Here is a 21467-nt window from a genome sequence, read left to right as displayed (position 1 = left end):
TCCAGAGAATGGATGAAAACTCAGTCCAGCTATGGACTCACTTGCCATGCAGCACACATGCAGTCATCACCACTGACTCTCATCCTTCCCCAGCCAGTTTATAATTTTTCTTTCAGCTAGAAGCAGATAGGTATTTTGGTATATAAAGGGCAGTGTTAGAGCAAGTGGCTTCAGATGCCGTAGTACAGATTAGAGCAAACTTTGCAAGGAATCAGGCAGTAAGATATGAGGAGGTCTGATCTCATAAGGTTCTGGATCCTTGATAGCTTTTGATGCCTCAAGTTCACCTGGTGTGAAAAGTTAAAGCACATGGTTTGTGACAATATTTGTGACATTGAAAAGAAAAAGTAAATTAAAGGGTGGAGGGGAAGCACGTAGCTGGCAAAAAAAATCATTGACATTATCTGTCAAAACTAATATGAATCCAACTTGACTCCTTCTGTGATTACTCCTAGGCTATCATTAAAGGCCAGCCACTAAATCACAGCATTCGTCTCTGTTCTGCTCTGCAAGGACAGAGGCTGTAATATTTTCCTCTCAGCCACGCTGCTTGCTGCTACGCCGATGACTCCCACCACGGGCCGGGAGGGCACGTCGGTGCAGGCAGTCACTGCGGCTTTGTTGGAGGGAGGTTTCCAAAAGCTGATGTCCTAATCCACTCTAAACCTTCAGCGGTATTTTGGAATAGGCATTCTCAGTTGCTGCTCTCAGCTAGAGGCGGTGGATGGACTGGACTGCTCTGGGGGGACCTTTGAGTCATATTTCCTCTGCTCTTTCCTCGCGTTGCTGCTGGAGCAGAGGGCTCAGGGCAGCAGCGGGGCTCCGCACACGGGGCCAGCACTGACCCGGCTGTGTCTCACCTCCACGGGAGGCAGAGAGCCAGGGTACGTCCAGCGTCAAGCCCAGAGGTCCGAGGAGTTCTCAGCTGCAGTTTCTTACGCTGGTTTCTTACTATCTGGAGCCCAAGGTGCAGCTTAGCCCTTAGAGCAGTTAATATCACCTAGAAATGGCTTTAATTGCATACACTCCCATAGTCGTGCACAAATGCTGCAGTTGGCCGAGGAAGCTTTGTTATGCTTTTTAGCTTGGTTTCTGAAGAAAACCAGGCTGGTATGGTGAACACTGGCTGGGGAGCACCCCATATCCCACCCCTTGCCTGAAAATCCGTTTCATCCAAAATCCCTGAGCAGAGCTGAGCTCTCACAGGTAATACAGCTAATAGACTGCATTGCTCAAAAAAAATAAATCTTTTCACTATTTATATTGCCCTATATCTGAGCAACAGATAAAGAATGTTTTTATTTTCTGTGCCTGCCTTTCTTGCTCTGGTCTGCCTCCATGCTCTCCTGCTTGATTTCAGCTACAATTCAGTCCTACCGCCAGCTGAATAAAGAGGTGCCTTTGTGTTGCAGCCACCTCTAGTGCCTGGATTTGGCCGATTCGTGTGCAGTGCAGCTCCTGCCTGCCTCTCCCACCTCCCCTTCCCCCAGGCTTTTAGGTGAAGTGGTTCCCCAAAACCTCAGCAATTTTGCTGTGCCAGCAGTCTTGCCCCTTGGTTTAGTAGGAGCTCAAATCCTGTGCTGTGGGCTTCCCATCCCTAAATAAAAATAATTCAAGCCCCTCTACAACATGAGTTCACTGAGATGATAGCTGCTCAGAGGAGCAGATGGTCCAACTAAGGCACAGGGGGTGATCAGGGATAGGGAAGATGAGGACAGCGTTGGGTGGGAGCTCATCCTTCCCGCGATGCTCCCTTAGCAGCAGCCCAGTTGAGCGTGGCCACCTGAGCAAGCCAGTGATGATGTATTTAGAAAAGAATCTGGTATGAAGCTGAAAAACAGCTTCTCAAATTGAGTAAATTACATTTGTATTAAAAAAAAAAAGAAGAACTTGTAAATCGCATATTTACACAATGGAGCACGCGAACAAGCGAGTTCTCATACGAAACCCAGATGTTCATTAGAAACATGATTTTTTTCTTCCTTGCTGCTACCATGAAAAGTAAAACTGGGAAAAAAGTCGGCTACATTGACAGAGCATAAAGGAGTGAGTTGAGTCTACAAAATCCAGGAAATTTACCGTTAAGACTAAAAATCTGGGGTACTGTTGTAGTCTTTTAATTTGGACCCAAGATACAAATTAAAGCCAGAGTATCAGGTCAGGTGCTCAAGTTCTCAGCCCTTAGCTGTGGAATTTCCAGGTTAAGTTACTTAAATTTTCCTGTTGCTGAATAAAGCTAAAATCCTGTGTGCCATATATTTGCTCATCATAAAACGTTCTCTCCTAGCCAGTAACAGCTTCTTTGTTGGCGAAGCCTGTCTGGTTTATGAGCTTCTCAGCCTTTGTACAGTGTACTGGGAGTTAAGAACTTCCACATGGCGCTTGCTCTGAGGCTTTTGTGAATAAGCAAAGCGCTTGCTCTATGTCCAACAAATGCATCAAATATGGTTTGAATTCTCTGTTTTTAAATGCAAAGGATAATATTGATTTTGTTAAGGTAAATGTCTTTAATTGTACGCTATATAAACTCGACTCTTACTGAGACATAATGGGCTCTGGGCATTCTTCCAGCACAGCGCCATGAAAATGTATCTTTTAGTGTCTCCAGTAGAGAAATGCAGAATTCAGATCTAGATGAACAAAAATTAAATGGAGTACATCCCCGTTTTATCTCTAAAAAGCAGATACTGATGATGAAGGACATTGACACAAAGGGAAATTAATGCTATATTATGGTCAAAACTCTGGAGTACCTGTTGATGTGGATTATTTAGTGCTCTTTTATTGGGATGGTGCTGGTGGGAATAGAAAATCAAATGAGGGGAAATAGACAATAAGAGAAAATGAAGTTTGTAAAATTGTCACTGTATGAATCAATCCATCCCATCTACAGAAAGTGAATGGGATCTTGGTGCAAATGGGCATCTCATTAACAAAGAAGTACTCCATACTCTGAAATCCTTATGCATGTTCCATTTGTGAGTATTTAGGAGGGTGATGAGGAACAAGAAGACTATCGAGTGGATGACTCACGTGGTATTAGTTTATCATCAAAGGCGATAAAGGTATTTAAGAACAGACCAAACACTTGTGCAGCAGATATCATTTCATTTATTGCTAAACTACCATAGTACAGGCAATATATAAAAATATTTTACAGATAGCAAAAAAATCATTACATTGGAGGTTAACAATGTTGTTGTAGGAATGTGAATGATATAAACCCCTTTTCAATTCTTAAAGTTAGGCTTTTGAACAAACAGTTTGATTAAAAGGACATCTGTTAGGATGATTGGAGTGACAACTGCTCACTCGTGTATCTATAACATATGGTTTTACCTGAACATACAGGGTAGGGCTTCAGCAAGGAGGCTTGGACTTCAGTGCGGGGGGAATCACTTCATAACTACACACACACACTCACACACACAAATATGTAAGTCTCAATTAGGTCAGCATTATTAAGACTGAACTGTACCTTGATTTGCTGTTCCCAGGTCTCACCATACTACTTGTGTAGTAAGGTACCCATCAGCATCAGTAAAATGATGGCAGTTTAATCCTGGAATGACTTATTATTCCAACAACACATCCGTGGATTTCTGGGCTATTGCAATCATCATTCATTTTTGTGACTCAGTCATTCTAGAACTTTCTACCCAATTTTGTTATTTTATGAGAGTTATTGAAAAGAAACTCAAAATACTAACTTTTCCCCACATAACCACTCATTTGCAGCCTATATGATCTTTTACAGTACCAGCACCTTCATTTGAAATTTAGAGCAATGTGGGTCAGGTACCAATTTATTTTTTTTGTACCCCCAGAACAATGAAAATGGCTAAACAAATCTTAAACAGACCATAGTAGATTAGATACTGACTGACAGTTAAACAAATTGCTATCAGCTGTCACCCATTGCAGTAATAAAGTATCAGACATTAAAAAAGACAGATGTCAATCTTATGTCAAACATTCAAAAAGGTGGATTATTCATTCTGAACTGAGATGAATAAAGAATTATAACTTTCCACATGTGATGGCAGATAGATAGATGCCTTGGGTAAGAAATCGCTGCAGTGTAAACAATGAGGACAACAGTTGATTTCTGAAGAATTTGCAATTCACCCAGTCTAAACCCAACATTGGTGTCTCTTCCTATTGCACAGGAATACATAATATAAATAACACTCAGAATTGCAGATGATTTTAAGTGGTGCAAAATTTATGAAGATCTGAATCAATTTAAGATTTGAAATTAAGACAGTCATTTTCTTGAATCCCATCTGGCAGATAATTGTTCCCTATTAAGTAGCAATTTGGAAAGAAATGCAGGGGAAAAAGTCAGATTGAAATATTTAGAAACATATTTCTGAAGTGTTTAAAGCTGTCTTTGAAGTCTTTGGAAAATTTATCAAATACATCTTTTTTAGGACAATAACAATTCAACAACAATTGCATAGAAAATTAATACACTCATAAAATGAAAATTGATCCTTTATAAATACTATCCTTAATCCAAAAGTTGTTGCATATTTGGTCAGACAAAAAGCATAGACACTTTTTTGTAAAGATATGGATTACAAAATATACTTTAAAAAACATGCTAGCTAATTTGAGAACTGTTTTAGATATGTTATTAAGCAGCAGCATTTTATACAATAGAGAATAACATAGTGCTGTTTTGGAAATATTCTACATTCAGAAAATGCTGTATTCCTACAAGAAGAATGGAAGTGATACATATTTACATGGATACAAATAAAGCGAGTGCAAAACCCATGGCTCTTCTACATTCTTTCTACCAATAAAAACACATACATTAGACACTTTCATTCCATCACTGTTGTTCAGATCTCACATTTTGCTCATTCTCATGGAGAAAAACAAAAACGGGACTTCATGTTTCATTGCAAGTATCTTCACGAGCAATTACTCTCCTGGCAAACTGTACTTCCAACACTCATAACTGACAAAAAAAATCTTCCTGATACCTGTCCACTCCCATTCCACTCTCAGACTGTTTACATATCATGAATGATGATTTTATTCTATGTATTCATATATTTGATGCAGAAGTTTATAGAAGCTCATCCTGTATTTGCAGCCAAAGCTTGGATGCAAATACAGCACGTAAAAAAAAATGCACGCACACACAAAAAAAGAAAGATGAACTTTTGAGTTCCAAGGAGCCCCATGTACTTCGCATGGTATAACTTTGATGGAAAATGCATTAGAGTTGTTCACCCTGTAGACAATATATTTGGAGGCCTTTGGTACAATGGCAGGAAGGCACTGTGGTGAAACATTCAGATAACTGAGGAAAGACAGAATTTCCTCATGTGCAAGTATGGCTATCTTCCAGATAAAGTGAGAACAAATTACTCACTAAATGGTATTAACTCTTCCAAGGTTAAGCTAATGCTTCTACAGAAAGAGAGCAAGTTGTATTAAGCAACAAAATAATAATACTGGAAAAACACTGCTCAGCAAGAACAGGAAATAATTTAGTACTGTATATTTTGAAGTTCTTCAGTCTAGCTATATAATTTTAACATATCAGTTTTCTTCTTAAAAAAGAGACAACAAGGCGTAACACTATGTCTGAGGATGCTCCTTTTCTCCGGAAATAAATATAAAGTTGGTTTAGAGCTGTATTATTTAACTAACAGTTGCATGTAAAAGCAGAAAGAGTAGCACAGCCTGACCTCATGTTGCTGTAAATAAAACCACTAAAATGTAGTCTATATTATATACATGAACCCTCGATCCAGTAGCTGGCTTCATGTGCCAGCACAGGCCTGGCTGACTGGAGCCAATTATAGGATCGTGACCCAAGTTTGCAATGAGGTGTGTGTATGTTCATATATAATTATATGTATATAATATATCCATATAGAGATATATATGGTTATATTATACAAATATACATGTATATGCACCTACACAAACACACATACAAATGAATATCTATGCATTAAAAATGAGGAAGAAATACAGCTAATGCAAGCACGAGTAAAGCACTTGTAGCACATTTTTAAAGAAAAAAAAAAAATCCTCTTCCCCTCTCTATAGCAAAGTGCCCGAAGGAACACACAGAACAGTGGAAATCTTGTCTTTTGGTTAAAGAGCGCATGTTTCATGGGTGCATCCTGCAAAGTAGCTTCGATGGAGCATTGCAGGGGCTCAGGGGTTTGCCTGCCTGCGTCCCCTTGAACGCTGAAAAGCCTTTGAGTCCACATTTTTGTTGTCTGCTATACACATTTATGCCTTATAGTAAAAAGGGGAGAAAGATGTTTAAATGATCATTGGGGGATAGTGGCACAAAATAAAAAGAAAAATCAGTCTGCATCATGAACACGCACACTGCAATCGCACATTGCAGGAGGAAGGCTGCTAGTGGATTTGGTGTGTGGTTATCTGACTTCAGCCATTCATCTGTATACAGAGGAGTATTGACAAGCAGTTGCTACGGACAATCACCAAATAAGCAGCAATATTTTTAGACCTCATCAGTGCGTCTACAGATTTTGAAAAGACGTTCATGTTCTTCTTTGATATTCTATTTAAAAACCAGCAAGAGAAAAGTTTTTGTCATTTGGGGATTTTTGGTTTTCTGTGAATGAGTTTTTGGTTTGTTTTTTTTAAATTTCTCCTAGACTTTACAGATTGGATCAGGGAAAACTAGACAGACATTTTTGATGCTTGAAAATGGCAATTCCGTGAAATCAGGAGACACATTTGGTCTGTTCTTGTACCCAGCTGCAGCAAAGAACTTCTGACAGGCAACTTTTGGCCTGAGGAATTTTTCAAAATTGTCCAAAACATCATACTGCATTAAAAATCCATAATATATGTCAGATTCTGGCAAGCTGGCAGTTTTAAACCAATCCAAAATAGCTTACATGAGGCATGTGAGCCACTTAAAGTACTACACAAGTGCTGTTTAACAATCAATAATTCCCCTGTGCAGAAGTAATTTCAGCTACTCTGAGCCTCAGTTTTGTTTCTGTAAAAGTCAGCAATAAAAAAGGTCATTTTCACCTCTGCAGGTAACAGGCTGAGGCTTGGCTATCTCAACACTTGTACTGATGCAACATGTGGAGCTCACAACATGAGAGGCACAATGACACATCCAGTGACTTTTTGGTGTTGCTGAAATGGGATATAGGGGACTCATTTTGTGGCAAAAGATTTGAGTCTCACAAAGTGGACTAACGCCTGCTGCCACACTAGTGCTGCCAGTGGGTGTGAGCAGTACTTCGAGGGGAAAAAGAAGCAAATTCCTCAAGCTGTGTTATTAATGCCAGTTTGGGATATGCAGTCAAGAAGGGCTCTGCTCTGGTTCTGGATCTAGGCTTGGCTGAATCCAGAGCTTAGAGCTGCTCTTGTGAAATTCAGATTTCAGATTAAGAGCCAAGATTACAGCTGAGACCTAGGTCAGGTGTTCTGGAAAGTCTAATGCTTCTGTCACCCCCATGCTAAAACTGAAGAACTTGCAGGGTTTAAGCACCAGCTTTTAGTGGCAGAAAATGTATTCTCAATACTCCTGAAAAGATTTCTGTTGAACCGAGCACATACTCTGCAGGGTTTGTGCAAGATCTTTCTTGCAATATTGGGAACCAATTAGGCAACTGCTGGTCTGCTCTATTCAAATAACCTAATTCCTGCTGTGAGCATGTGGACACATTGGTGTTCAGCAAAGTCTACTGTGAAACAGCTGAAAACAGGATAGTTTCACTGTGTTTTATAGAACAGAGCTCAGGCTCTGCGCACTTAAAAATATCAGCATTCCTCATTTACAAAACCATGAAAGATTACTACATATTTTCTACAATATTATGGCTATCTTTTACTGTACATTGATTATCCACTCATGATGCCCTTTTATCACACTGTGGTAGCAATGACACACCAAAATGTTATAAACTTGCTAGCTGTACAACTGCAGATAGCAGCGGTTATCTTTTACCATGATAAGCATGTGTCAGTACAGTATATTCTAACACATGAAGCAAAACATTCAAACATACTAACTCACATGGAAATTTAACCTTTCCAGAAATTGCTGGTAGCTTTGCAAAGCTAAAAAGACAAGGTGAGTATAAGTGAGTGTATAGTTTTTCTGGAACATATGGCTTTTGTAAGATGCAATTATTTTCCTCTGCAGCTTGTGTGGCTAAATGTTACAGCTGCTAAATGAGCCAAGTTATGAGCCAATAGCAGGTTCTACACAAAAAGAAACAGCAACAATTTGTTAGAGAGAAAATATCTAAGATGTGTTCATACACTGCCTAAATATTAATTAGGATCAATCATAAAATCTTTGGATTTACTGTGATTCCTATATATTAATCTCTGCTTTATCTGGGTTTATTTTACCTTGGGACAGGTGTTACAACTGCTGAATTGTTCTCTTCACTGGTTCTCTGTGAGCATCCCTCTCCTTCAAATTCCTATCCAGTCTGACAAGAAAAATGAAGAAAACTCCTGGATTCAGCTGACATCTACTGTTTGAAATACTGATCACAGTGCTCAAAGGAAAAAAAAAATGGCTTTTGATCCCAGGTCGGATAAAGGCCGAGCAAGCTTGGGTTGCCTCAGTTTCCTACAACAATAAAACTTTTCAAAAGGGCTTTGAGACCTGGAGGGCAAGTCATTATTAGTGAACTGCAAAATGTCATTATTCTTTTATGGAATATATTACTCTTTCTTCCCCCGTTTCCCACCCCACCCAAATAAGCACTAATATATAACCTCCCTTGCTTTTTGCAGTGTTCAGGAGTGACATATCACTTATCCCTTATTACTAAGATAGATCGATACGTAGATAGATATTTTGCAGCAGGCTTGAAGAGTTTCCTCAGACAGATGTTCTGTTATACAAGAACAATACGATCTTTGGACGAAAGGAAGGGTGTCCTTCTCAATGTTTACAGAGAGAGGTGGCGAGTTGCTTAGTCAAGGCTGTCAGCTTGATGCCAATACATTGTTCCTTGCATTGAAATGGTGCCTTGAGATGAACAGTTAAGGAAGCAGGAGGTTGCAGGGGCACTGGAAGGATCTAAGAGGTCAGTTACGGAAGGATTCGGTAAAAGTTGTCTCACAAATCTCTTCTTCTATGTCTGATTTCTGGCAGGGAGTCCAGAAAATTCCTTCCTGATAATTTCGTTAACTGTGAAATAAAAGAGGAAGAAATGTTAGAGCACTTTCAAAATTACGAGAAGCAAAAGCAATCCTTGGGCAGTTTGCTGTTAAGCTGAAAACATCCCCTATGTATTCATAACATAATTTTATTAAAACTTAAAACTTTTAGTGCCATTTACCCAGACTACATATTCTTGGAAGGCAAGGGGGAAGGAGAGGAGAGAGGGGGTTTACACTGTGTTCAGCATGGTTCAAGTACCATAAAAACACAACTCAGAAGCTGTACCATGTGTCTAGTACATGTGACATCCCTTACGTATGCAACACTTTCCCTCTTTCAGAGACACTTCCTTTACCCAAGGTAAAAAAGAAAAATCTGTAAGTATCTAAGCATTTTAACATTTTCATTAGGCTGAAATAAGAATACTTTGAGAAGAAAAAGGCCAGGTTTGGAGAAAATATAGTGGACAGTGCTGAAAACACAGAGATTCAGGTGAAAAAGTGTTGGCTTTTTTGTGTGTGTTTTGTTTGATTTTGTTTTTTAAATCTCACTGTACTCTATTTGCTCTACATTTTTATTATAGTTTGTTTGTAGATTGTAGCATAAGCAAACTTTCATGCACCACTATGATACTCTAACAGGGTGGGGCAGGCTTGTTAATAAAGCTCAAGAGAAGACAGACACTGAGGAACTTTGTTCTCTGCTTAAAAAATCAGAACAATATTACGTTATATATAACAGCCATTCTCTCCTGTCTACCCTTCACACTTAATTGCTTAAAGCACCCTTTGGTACCTCCTGGAACAACAATTCTCTCTCTAGGCTGCATTTTCATTAGTAGAGACCTAAAACATAAGCATTTTGGTGCAAAACTCCAGAACTGCCTATTTTGGGGCTCCATTTCACATGCAGCTCCTTCGCACTGTATTTACCAAGGGGGTCCACATTTTGGAAACTTTTTATCTACTTTGACAAATTTGCCTTAAAACCAGAACACCAAATTTTCTGAGGTTTCAGACCCCAGATCAAAGTGATTTCTCACTGTTGATATTTAAGGGCTAAGACAAGGACTAACTCAAACCAAAGACGACCCTCACCCAAGACTGATTAATCCTCAGGTATGCAGCTGTAAGACTCCTCCATATTTAGGCCCATTTCTAACAAACGTTTATAAAAAAAAATTAATTAACATAGTATTTCACCACTTCCCACAATTAAAAAAAATGGTGCCCAATCTCTTATTGTGTCTGGGAAGGGGAACATATGTATTAGTTTTTAATACTTATGACTAGTAGTTTGAAATCTCCCTGCACTCTACATGCAATGGAATTTATCTGTGAGAAAATAAAATCTATGTTTTCCACAAAGCTCTGCCTTATTACTGGATGTCTGCTGTGGTGGGCCATACACCTCAAGGACTAAGCATCTGCACAGAGCATGGCACAAGTGCTTGACGGGAGGAGCAGGGAGCTGGCCCTCTGCATATCCAGGTACAGTAAATTCTCCTGAAGGGACCTCATGGCCTGTGCCACACAAGGCAGTTTTCACCCCTCTGTGCTCAAAAATCCCACCGTTAACAGCCCACAGTTTAGCTCTTTCTAATTCCAGCCAGGAAATGCCTGATTTCAACCAGATTGGTGTCTCTTGGAGAGGACATGAACAAAAAAGCATCACCGAGAGCAGAATTCTTGTGCTCTGCTGCTGCCCAACTTTGCACCTGCCACCATCCCCTGCTGGCTTCTACCAGCCTTTTGGGTGAATTCTTGCAAACAAAGCACATATGTGGGGTGTTTGGTGTGTTGCTGCTCTGCAGTGCAAGCAAGCCACCAGTGGGAGGTGAGGTCGGTCCACTTTCAGGCAAAAACCTCCTTCAGCTCAGTTAGAAGAGCTTCCTGTTTGCTCTACCCAGGAAATGAGAGGAGCAGGTCTTCAATGGAAATTTTTCACAGCCTCAGCTAAAAATAGCAGTGAGGTAAAAGAAGTGGGCACCCACTCTTACAGGGTCATTTCCTTTCTAAAAACAAGTGGGCTGAGACTGTGGGCCGATTTATTTATCGACACGTTTGTTTGAGCAGCCAGCATACCAAAAATATCGTGTATGAGTTTCCTTTTGTTTAATACAGCCACCACTTGTGGAAATATCGGAGCTAACAGTCATTTTTGTCTAGGAAGGGTTAAATATTAAGTGAAAAATGAGCAGATAATTAAATGGAGTTTACTAAACCCACAGTCTTTTGAGGGGTCCGGCTGTGGTTCCGTTTCCCAGCCTGAGCTTTAGGCAAAGTGAAATCCATTGTGCAGCACCAGCAGACCACGAGCCCAGAGCCTGGCCAGTGTGGGGACCTCTGCTCGCCAGCTCTGGGCAAGTTGGATGGTGTGGTAAAGGGCTTCCTCGGCCTGCAAACTTCACTTTCCCTCCTGTGTGCTGCATGGTAGGTCAGCAGTGGGTTTTGTGGGCTGAGGTTATGGGGGACTACAGTCTGAAAAGAGCTATAAAGCTGCAGGGGAACTGTATGAAACAACCCCACAGACGGGCTGCAGGATCATCCTCGGGCACCGTTGTGTTCTCTTTGTGCAAACTCTTACAGGTGGCAAATTGGATTTCTGTTGTAAGCATCTGAATGACAAGAGAGCTTTCTGTTACCAGTTGGCCTGAACATCCTGTAGTCACCCTGAATTTCACCTCAATCCAAGTGGTGAGGGGAGTTAGGTGCAGTTTAAACCGGGCAACACTAGTCTGGGAGCTCTGAGGGAACGATGTGTAAAATCAAAAAGCACAAAAAGTCCTAATCTACAACCAGAGCTCCTAAATCTAATGAATATGTAAATGTAACAGGAATGGATTCTGAGGCAAGTATCTCTCTCCCAGCTTGGAGTCACCTCCAGACCGAGTCTAGTGAAATCACACATCTTTGGTGATCTGCTCCAGATTTGGGAGCACATGGATCCAGATCCAGGTGTAACCTCAGTGATTTGGGTTTCAATACTAGGTTGAACAAAATCAGCAAACTGAATCTAAACTTCAGAGGAGGATGAGATCGTGTGCTGAACTTGCTATTTTGAACTCCCATCTATTTTTTTTTTTTTTTTGGTAGCATGGTTAAAATGTATCTCAAGTATCGGTTCTCATTATTTGCTCATTTCTAGCAGAGAGGAAATGGAGATGATGTGCTTAATAAATGAAATATTGTTATTTAAGGTGCCTGGCATGTGGCATCTCCAGAGGACACTGCTATTGATCCATTTAATGAGAGAGAACTGATTAAACAGGGCCATGAGGACATGTGCAAAGATAATGAAAGATTAAATCATAAAAAAGAATATTGAAATTACAGCTGACATCAGCCATCCAAATCAAGGAAATGCCTAGTTACACTTGAATTACTTCAGCATATCCTCTGTTAGATAGTGCTGATGTACAAGTATTACCAACAGCCCCTGTGCTTGGAGATCCCCAAGTTAGCTGAATGCAAGAGGCTGGCTGAAATCATGGGAGAAGGTCTGCGTTCTTCTAATCACTCAGCTTTGATGGGTTACAGTCAGTCTCTCAGGCTCCAGCCCTCAAAGACATTTAAGACTCTAATTCATATCCTCTCAGATAGAAATCTGGAGTGTATTCACTTGCGGGATGATAGTGGGTTGTATTAAATACCGTGCTTCAACTAGTAGTCCAGAGACAGAAAACAGTCTCCAATTTTAGCTGGCAATGAGTCAGGCTCCTTGTAATTGATTATACACACGCACACACACTCATATGCATGCGTGCGCACACATTCACACACGCATCGGAATAACAACGTTACCAGCGTTATTCCATGCATATGTCTGGAATAACACCGATGAGGTCCATGTTGTCACAGCACTATACCCGTGGCAGTGACTGGGGTCTTGTGCCCTTTGGGGATCCTGCAAGAGTGAGGGTCTCATCAGAGGAGGCAAAGCTCAGCTCCAGTGGGCTCCTCCCTGCCCTGGGCAGGTATCCTGCAATATTCCATGTTTGCTCCGCTGACGCAGCCATGTGGCATTTTTACATGCAAAGCAAACACAAGACACGCAGGGAGGAACTAATGGCATAACAGGGACTGGGGAGAAAGTTGAACCTTGAATTTTTAGCATGCCCTCAAAACATGACCAGGCAAATCATGGTCCTAATGTGGTTCTAGCTGCTGCCTGGGAATGACAAGATGCTTTGGCCCAGCATGCACAACCCCGTTTCTCCTTCCCTGCCCACCAGGCCCCAGTTACTTCAGGACAGCTCTGTGGTACACAAGTGGGGAAGAAAAAGAATGAAAAAAAAAATTAAATAAGATTTTAAACCCTCTAAGCCAAATAAAAAGGGGCATGACTTTTTAATTGAAAAAAAATAAATAAATAAAGGTTAAGAAAAACACACAGCTGGAGAAAAGGCAGAAAAATACCAATTACCTTTCTTTCTGATTGCTTGGATCAAAGATCACAGTCATTCTTTTTCATATAATGTTTTGTATCCAGCTAAGGTGTGTATCTATCAGCTCTGAAAAAGATTTGCAAAACCATTTTTGAGAAAAAAAGGTAACCTTTGACCTATGTTGCAAGGCCAAATGTTACAGTTTTCAGCTACTCTTTCATTTTGTGGTTTAATTTATTAAAAGGACATTTCAGCATATACAATACATAAGGCAGAACTTAACCGCTGACCTTTCTGTTTGCTCAGATCCAGCACTAGATTTTATTTTTTTCCCCTCTTTTCTCAACTGATATTATCTAAAAATAAGTATGCAAAAAATTACACTCCTAAATTGATCACAAAACATGCAAAATGCTGATAATTCGATCTGAGAGTTCAGAGGCACAGGAGGTCCATGCGTCTTGTAAGTCAGGTCAAAGACTAGTCACTGCCTTTTGCAAAATTCAGTTATATTATCATCTTAGTGGCCCAAATAAAACATGACACATTTATGTCAAATCAAAAGTCAGTCCCTTTTAAATAAGAGATCTAACCACAGTGGCTGTGTAAAGTAGACTTTGCCTTAATTGTAATGAACAGGAAAGATATGGGCAAAGAAATTATGAAAGTTACAGTCTTTGCTTCAAACACAAACAAGGTGAAATTTTTTTCTCATAAAATGGCAATATTTAAACTTCTGGGTTTTATTCTGTCTCATCTTTTTAATTTCTTTTTAATTCATCATGAAAGCATTTGGCACTTCTGCAAAACCACATCAAAATTTAAAAAAAAAATAATTGCAATATTAAGGAGGAAAAAGTGTTCCTTAAAAACTAAGTTAGTTTTGAGTGAAAGATTCAGAAATGACTTTGCTGCTGGATTTCAGGTGACTATATATAGAAAAGAAATATTTTACTTGGCTCCCTAAGATTGTGCAGCCACGTATCATACACTGGAACCTACCACCCAGTACACAGCCCATTTTATATTCTGCATCCTGGAAAATCAGCTTTTGCACATGCAAGCAGAGCAAGTAATTGACTGGTAAATACAAACTTAGGTGTATCGGGCACAAGGAGCCCAAACCCAACAAACCATGTTGGGAAAAAGTACCATGTGGTTGGGGGGGGTTGTTTTATAAATCAACAATAATGAAAGGCTTTTTTCTGAAAGTGGGGACGTATAACTACTAAGAGGTTCTTAGCTGTAAAGCTTTACTTTAAACACGTGTCAAAAAAAGGTTTTACTCCTAATTGAAATAATACCAATAAATGCACCCTGCAACTTTTCTTCCTTGTCCTGTTTGTAATCTATGTAGTCTGTGCAAACTCTCCAATGCCATCCAGTCCAACAGCAACCAGGTCATCTCCATTAATTAAGCAAACTCTTGGAAGAAGTTACTGATCTCAGACTAAGTGGTAATTCAAGTCCCATGATGCATTTTTACTAATAGTTTCAATAGGCTCAAAACTCACCGGCGTCTTTCCATGAATTTAACATCATAATATAGATATCTGATGGAAAACAGAATCTAAATAAAATGCATATTTCTGGCTAAAGCCTGTCCCAAATGAAATCAATATCTAAACTCCTCATGATTCACAGGAACTGGATTTCACTCATGACATTTAAATATCCTTCCCTTATATTTCAATATAGTTCCATAGTGAGGTGCAAAAATAAAACTATCGGTATCTATGGTACTATCCTACCCAAAATCTTTAACAGGAAGCTGGGTGTGCCTGTAAGAAAAAAGCAGAAAATGCAGATAGCATTTCTGCTAAAAAAAAAAAAAAATCAGTGTTCTAAACGCAGTATACATCAAAACTATGAAGAAAGAAATACTCAAAACACAAATCTGTGACACTACCCCAGAAATGTTAAGGATTTTCTAAGTACTTTCATTATTGCCAGTGAGCTTCCAGAAAAGATCAACAGCCTGGCACTACAAAACAACTGCATTAAAACTGTCAGGAAAAAGCATGACCTAGTGGTTAAAGCAGAAGACTGGATAGTGGGACTCCAGAGCTTGGACCTCTATTATATCATCATCATTTTGCCATATGGCCCTGGCCAAGTCCAATGTATCCCTGAAGGACCAGATTTATTACAGGTTTGCTTTGGTCTGAAAAATGCAGAAAGAAGTGAAGGTCACACTCGGGGAACTTAAATAATACATGCCTAGCTAACAGAAAAAAGCCTGAAATTATGATGACCTGCATAGAATGAGCCTGTAGATGTAGTAGAGAGCAACCATTTTCAAAAGTCCCTATGGGGATGTTTTAAAGCCCTTAGGTAGTTTAGATCTCAAACTACCAAAGGCATGGGGTGCTGATCTCACTTAGGCACTCTAAAAATCCTAGTAGGCAACAAATTAAGTTACCAACCTAAAACCTTTAAACCTATGTCAGTCAACATTGGAGTGCTCAATACCTCTAAAAATTAGGTCCTAAGTATTTCTATTAGGAAATTGAGCCAACATAGGTAACAGAGCACTCTGAAGACAGTGACTTGTTCTGAGTTGGCTGTCTAAAGTCAGGAGACTAAGGAGCATCCCTCAGCCCTGGGGATACCTTGTCCTGGGAGACACTGGGGTACTACTTGTGAGAAGCTGCACAGATGCTCTCTCTACTGACTGTGCACAAAATCTGGGACTGGTATCCCCAGACAGTTGGTAGCCTGAATAATTTCTTTTAGACAAACAACCCTTTGCTTTTGTTTATTCATGCATTACCCTCACACAGAAGTTGTTACTCTACAGTAACAAGTACTCCAGCCAAGCTCTCCTCAGTGATACAAAGCAAAGTGACCAGTTACAAGGGAAGTCTGCAGTAGTGGAGATAATTTGAAACCTGTGCTGCTCTCCCTGTACTACCTGCCCTGCACAGAGCTGTTGGTTGCCTGTCCTATTTTGCCATGCTTCACTTCGGCTTGTTACAGAAATGGTTACAATCTTGTAAATCAGTAATAAGTTGCCCCTGAACCTGTAAGTGATTAGTAAAAATTCATTACACTTCCATGGCCAGAGGACTTTCACACAGTTAATCAGTTAAGAAAAGAACTGGGTGTTAACTGGTTGTTTAATTCCCTGGAAGACCAGTTTATTGAGACCCTGTAGCAAGAAGACTGAAATCTGAAGTGCAAACAATATATGGGAGAATTACATTGCTTACAAATGACATACTCCCCTGGAGAAACAAGTGCCAAATGTTGGCCTAAGTGAGCTGAATGGGGGAATTCTAAGGCTGAGCAGGTGGGTGCCATTTGTGGAGCTTTCAATTATTTAATTTGTTTGATCCCTGTTTGAATCTACTGAAAATCAATGAGTTTTCTAGGCACCTTCTCCATGAACCAGGAAATGGGAGTTACATGGTATTTGCAGGACACACATGCACACACACACGAGCTTTCTCATCCTGGGTTGCTGACTGGAACGGCAAGAGAAGGAGCAATTTTTGCTCCAGAGTGTGATTTCCTGTTTGCTTGATGGATTTCAGTATTTACCCATCAATTTTTTATCAGAAGATTCTAAGACAGGTGCAAATCCTGCTTATACATCAACTGGAGGAAGAATCCACATCAGTTGGCAATCTGGAAAGTGCACCTTCAGGCACCAGGTCACACCTCTTCCCTCCTGCCCCCTTAGGCTTCAGCATATCACTGGGGAAGCCCCTGGAGCTCGTCTGCAGGCTCAGTCCCCCTGGTGTAAAAAACCCTTAATTTAGAGGAGTTATATCTTAGCCACTGCATGAATACAATGGGAAGAGGCACCCCATCAAACCGGGGTGTTTCTTTAAATCTCATTCTCTGAACCCTTTTTCTGCCCGGTTCACAGCAGTGCACATACTGAAACCAGCCAGGCGCTGCCAATCCCATTCATGGGTTACCTGACGAAGGACTGGCTCTGAATATTAATGCTCACAGTGCCAGGAACTATATGAATATGAAGCAAAAACTCTTTTATTATTAAATTTACTAAGACAATGACAAATATCCTGTTTGTTTATCAGATAAACCCTTTAAGTCTGTTTAGTCACTGCACATAAGGCATAAAAGGACTGCAACAAGATGTGACAACTTTGTGCAGTTCTTCTATGAGTGTCAGCAGCCACTTTGGGAAGCGTACCTTGAAAGTGGAAAACTAGATCAGCCTGGGTGTGATGAGGAACTCCAGGCCACTGTGGATTTGGTTTGTAGTAGCTTTCCATAACAAAGTCTTTTTTTAACCAACTTTCTTTCTGCTCACATATATTTAGATATGACTTTCATTCTGCAGTACTCTGATGCCAGATAGTTTTGGCTGAAATTGTAAGGGAAGGGCCACGTGTTTTGAGTCATGCAGTTGGCTCTCTCTAGTTGATAGTTAGCAAGTTACTGAGAAAAGATGAAGTTTGTATTTAGTTTTAGTTAACATGCAATGAGACCAAGTAAAATATTCCAAGTAGAATACGCACATAATAAATAAATACACAAAAACTTATACCAGAAAGGGATGGAGTTAATTCTCTTAAACCACATTAGTTAGCTAAACCAATACAGAAATATTAGGCTGATGGACTGAAGCTTAAGAAACACAAGGGAAGAGTCTTCATTTTGCCACTCCTAACTCTTGATCTAACTCTGCGGCAGCTGCTGCTGCTGCTGCAAAGCACGAGGGTGAACTGTGCTTGCATCTATTTTGGTGTGCATGGTTTGGACCTTATGAATTTGCTACATAACTGCTGAGATAAGCAGTGCCATGTGTTATTAAGACATATTTCTTTTACATTAAAAACAGCAAAACCAAAGGAGGTTGGTGATGACTTTTTCCTACAGTAGCTTGCACCTCATGGTTTAAAAGCTAATGAAACTGGTAATAGATACCACAATGCCTCTAAAATAGTAACTGCCGGCAGGAAAAGCACACAAGCGATAGCACTATTTATTCACATGTCACTTTGCAGTTTCATCATTCTCCTAGACTTAACCTATTTACTAAGAGGCAATATGAGTCATTGAGCGAAGTGTTTCAAAAACAGAAAGAGAAAAGAGAATAGATGGGAGAAAGCTATTTTTTACAGGAAATAATTGGGGGGTAGGAACCAAAGAACAGTTACAGCATGTTCAGGATTCAGAAAGTAACAAGAATAGGCAATGCTGCTGCCTTTTTTATTTCTGTCACAAAGGAACTACCAGAACAAATATTTAATTGAGAGGAAACAAACCATTTAACAAATATTTAATTATGGGGAAAGAAACTATATTACCCTTCCCTTTAGGCAGTTTTGCAGGGGATGAACAGTCAATAATGTAATCTATTTTCCTCCCTTGAGCACTAGCGCTTATGTCTGTTAATCCACAAAACTATTTACTGGCTCTAATTCTCTGGCATCTTATCTTCTGCTGTGTCTTAACTTTGCAAGCAGCCCCGCTGAAGGGCTTGTGGATTCTTGCAGAACCTGGTCCTCTCCAGCAAACCAGGTTTCCCTCCAAACATGTCTGAACTGAATTTTGAGCCTGGTTCTCAGGAGAAAACAGCCAGCAGAAAATCACTGTCCCAAGGTAACAGGGAAGATGCACAAGTGGCCTATGAACAATTTTGCCAGACAAACCAAGCTCTCCTCTGGAACAGGCATGCAAATAACCTTCTGCTTGCAATTACTCTGCTTTCACAAACAACTTCGGAACAACGAGCGCGAAGAAGGCATATGTTTCTTATGTGCTTTATTTTAAAGAGGACTATGGGCAGTGGGCACACTGTTTGTAGAGCAGGGAAACACATGAAATCACTTTTGTGCACAGATTATTTTTCTATCATGACTCCACATCCTTCAGCAAATGAATGTTTGAGGCCAGATTCTTCCCCCCTTTGCATTAGGCACTGAATGGTGAGCACTGCGTTAGGAGCCCTGGTATCAGACACTGCCTCTGCAGGCAACGGAAAGTGATAGGCACTGCTAGAGAGGTCTGTGGGTATTGGCAACGGGAGTCCAGGACAGCTGAGTGTCTAACTTTGGGGCTACAGTTACGAGTCCCAAGTTAGCTGGAAAGAATCCAGACCATTAAATATTTAAGTGGCTATTGACAGAGTGTTACAATTCACGTATAACAATGTCGAAGAGGTGCCACATACAAGATACTGCGTGTCTGCCCACATCCATCTGTTTGCTTTTATTTTGCACTTTGACTGTAAGTCCTTTGAGGCAGGAATGGCTTTTTTTCCTTTGGAGTCAACACAGCATCTGCCACAATGGAGTTCTCATCTGTGCGGGCGTTTCTAATGTAAAATAATGTAATAATAAAAATGCTACATAATACTATGGAGTATATGTATAAATCAGAGACCATTATGAACCGAGAGAACAAGCTAATTATAAGAGAAAACTATACAGAAAAAGGAGTGCAAAAGACTATGGGGAGCAGATACTGTAACTGACTTTGCATCTCACCTCAGGAAGGCCAGGAACGTCTGACAGTAAATTTAAAGAATAAGAAAAAGGTATATGCATCATCCAAAAACTTCAAACTTTCAATTTGAGTCAATGGCACAAATGAGAAAACTTTTGATCTCAGAAAGAGAGAAGAGAAGAGAAGAGAAGAGAAGAGAAGAGAAGAGAAGAGAAGAGAAGAGAAGAGAAGAGAAGAGAAGAGAAGAGAAGAGAAGAGAAGAGAAGAGAAGAGAAGAGAAGAGAAGAGAAGAGAAGAGAAGAGAAGAGAAGAGAAGAGAAGAGAAGAGAAGAGAAGAGAAGAAGAGAAGAGGATATAAATTACCAGAAATAGAACTGAGCTCGTCAATGTCCAATAGCTGTTGAGGTGACTATCTTTAGCTGAAGTGCAGCCGGCACTACTGAGGTTGGGCAATTCCCAACCTCACCACAATAGCAATAACCTACATTTGTTCAGAAATTAGCCCTCAATTATTTGCAGACCTCCCATCCCAATTCCAGATCAAGATGTAGGAACAACCACCCAAAGAGACTGCCCCAGGGAATCCTTCCCAGGATTTAATGATGAGCCATCCCAAATTTTCCAACTGTGAGGTCTGAGAGCTGTGTGTATCCCCATGCAACCCAGGCAGGAGGTGAAACACTATGCTCATTGCTCTGTCTCAGGGGCATGCTGCAGGATGCTGCAAGTACCTAGCAAGACCATCCTAATCACTCCCAAGTTCTCATGAGCTGTATAACAACATTCTCCTTTATACACGAGTTTGCACAGCCAGCTCACGAGCTCTGCATTTGTTGCTCATATTGAACCTATTAGTTTGCATTTAACCATCCATTGCTACACTTCCTGGGTGATTTCCAACCAAACAACAAAGGCTTTGGAACCACATTATAATAAAACACACTCTTGCCTAAAATAAAGATAAAACTTGCTTACGTTTGATATGATCTCATCTGACTACAGAACACATTCAGAAGCAATTGGCAGGCCATCCCCTCAGCTAGGAACATGGATTGAATGGGAATACTGTTTGTCCTGTAGTTGGGGAACTAGCCACAGACAGCTGGAAGGCACAGTAGTAGCAAAGTTGAAGGCCAAGATCACCATAAGTCTGAGTGGTCTTGAAAGGAGAGTGACTGCCAACACGAATGAAATGCCCCTGCTAACACACAGCATAATGAAACCATATGAAGCCACCAGGTATCTTCCGCAAAGCCAGATTTTTAAAGGTATTTTGGTAGCTAACTCTCAACTAAATCACTGTGGATTAGACACCTGGCCATGTTTGAAAAAATCAAATACATGAAGAGACAAGCACGCATCACCTCTCAGAATCTGGCCTAGACTGTACCAAATATTTCCTTGACAGACGAGACAGAGTGAGTGTTGGGGAACACCAATAGAGGATGTCCTGTGATAGGAACGGGGGGCTGTCCTTTGGGATGCCAAGCAGACATGAGAAGTTTT

General features: G+C 40.4%; 1 protein-coding gene across 3 annotated transcripts in view; it reads right to left on the bottom strand.

The window, feature by feature from the left end:
• Window positions 1-3088: 3088 nt before the first annotated feature.
• Window positions 3089-21467, bottom strand: part of NFATC2 (nuclear factor of activated T cells 2) — a 94335-nt gene continuing 75956 nt past the window's right edge. For 2 of the 3 annotated variants that reach the window (XM_074843094.1, XM_074843096.1), the window contains exon 10: window positions 3089-9175. In XM_074843094.1, the coding sequence (XP_074699195.1) occupies window positions 9120-9175 (56 nt within the window). In that variant the 3' untranslated portion in view covers window positions 3089-9119. Of the gene's footprint in view, window positions 9176-13573; window positions 13662-21467 lie in introns of all 3 variants that reach the window. The other variant, XM_074843095.1, reaches the window with a different exon arrangement.

The sequence above is a fragment of the Strix aluco genome, chromosome 17 (genome assembly GCF_031877795.1).
Source record: "Strix aluco isolate bStrAlu1 chromosome 17, bStrAlu1.hap1, whole genome shotgun sequence".
Lineage (NCBI taxonomy): Eukaryota > Metazoa > Chordata > Aves > Strigiformes > Strigidae > Strix > Strix aluco.
This window is presented reverse-complemented; position numbering and strand designations above follow the sequence as displayed.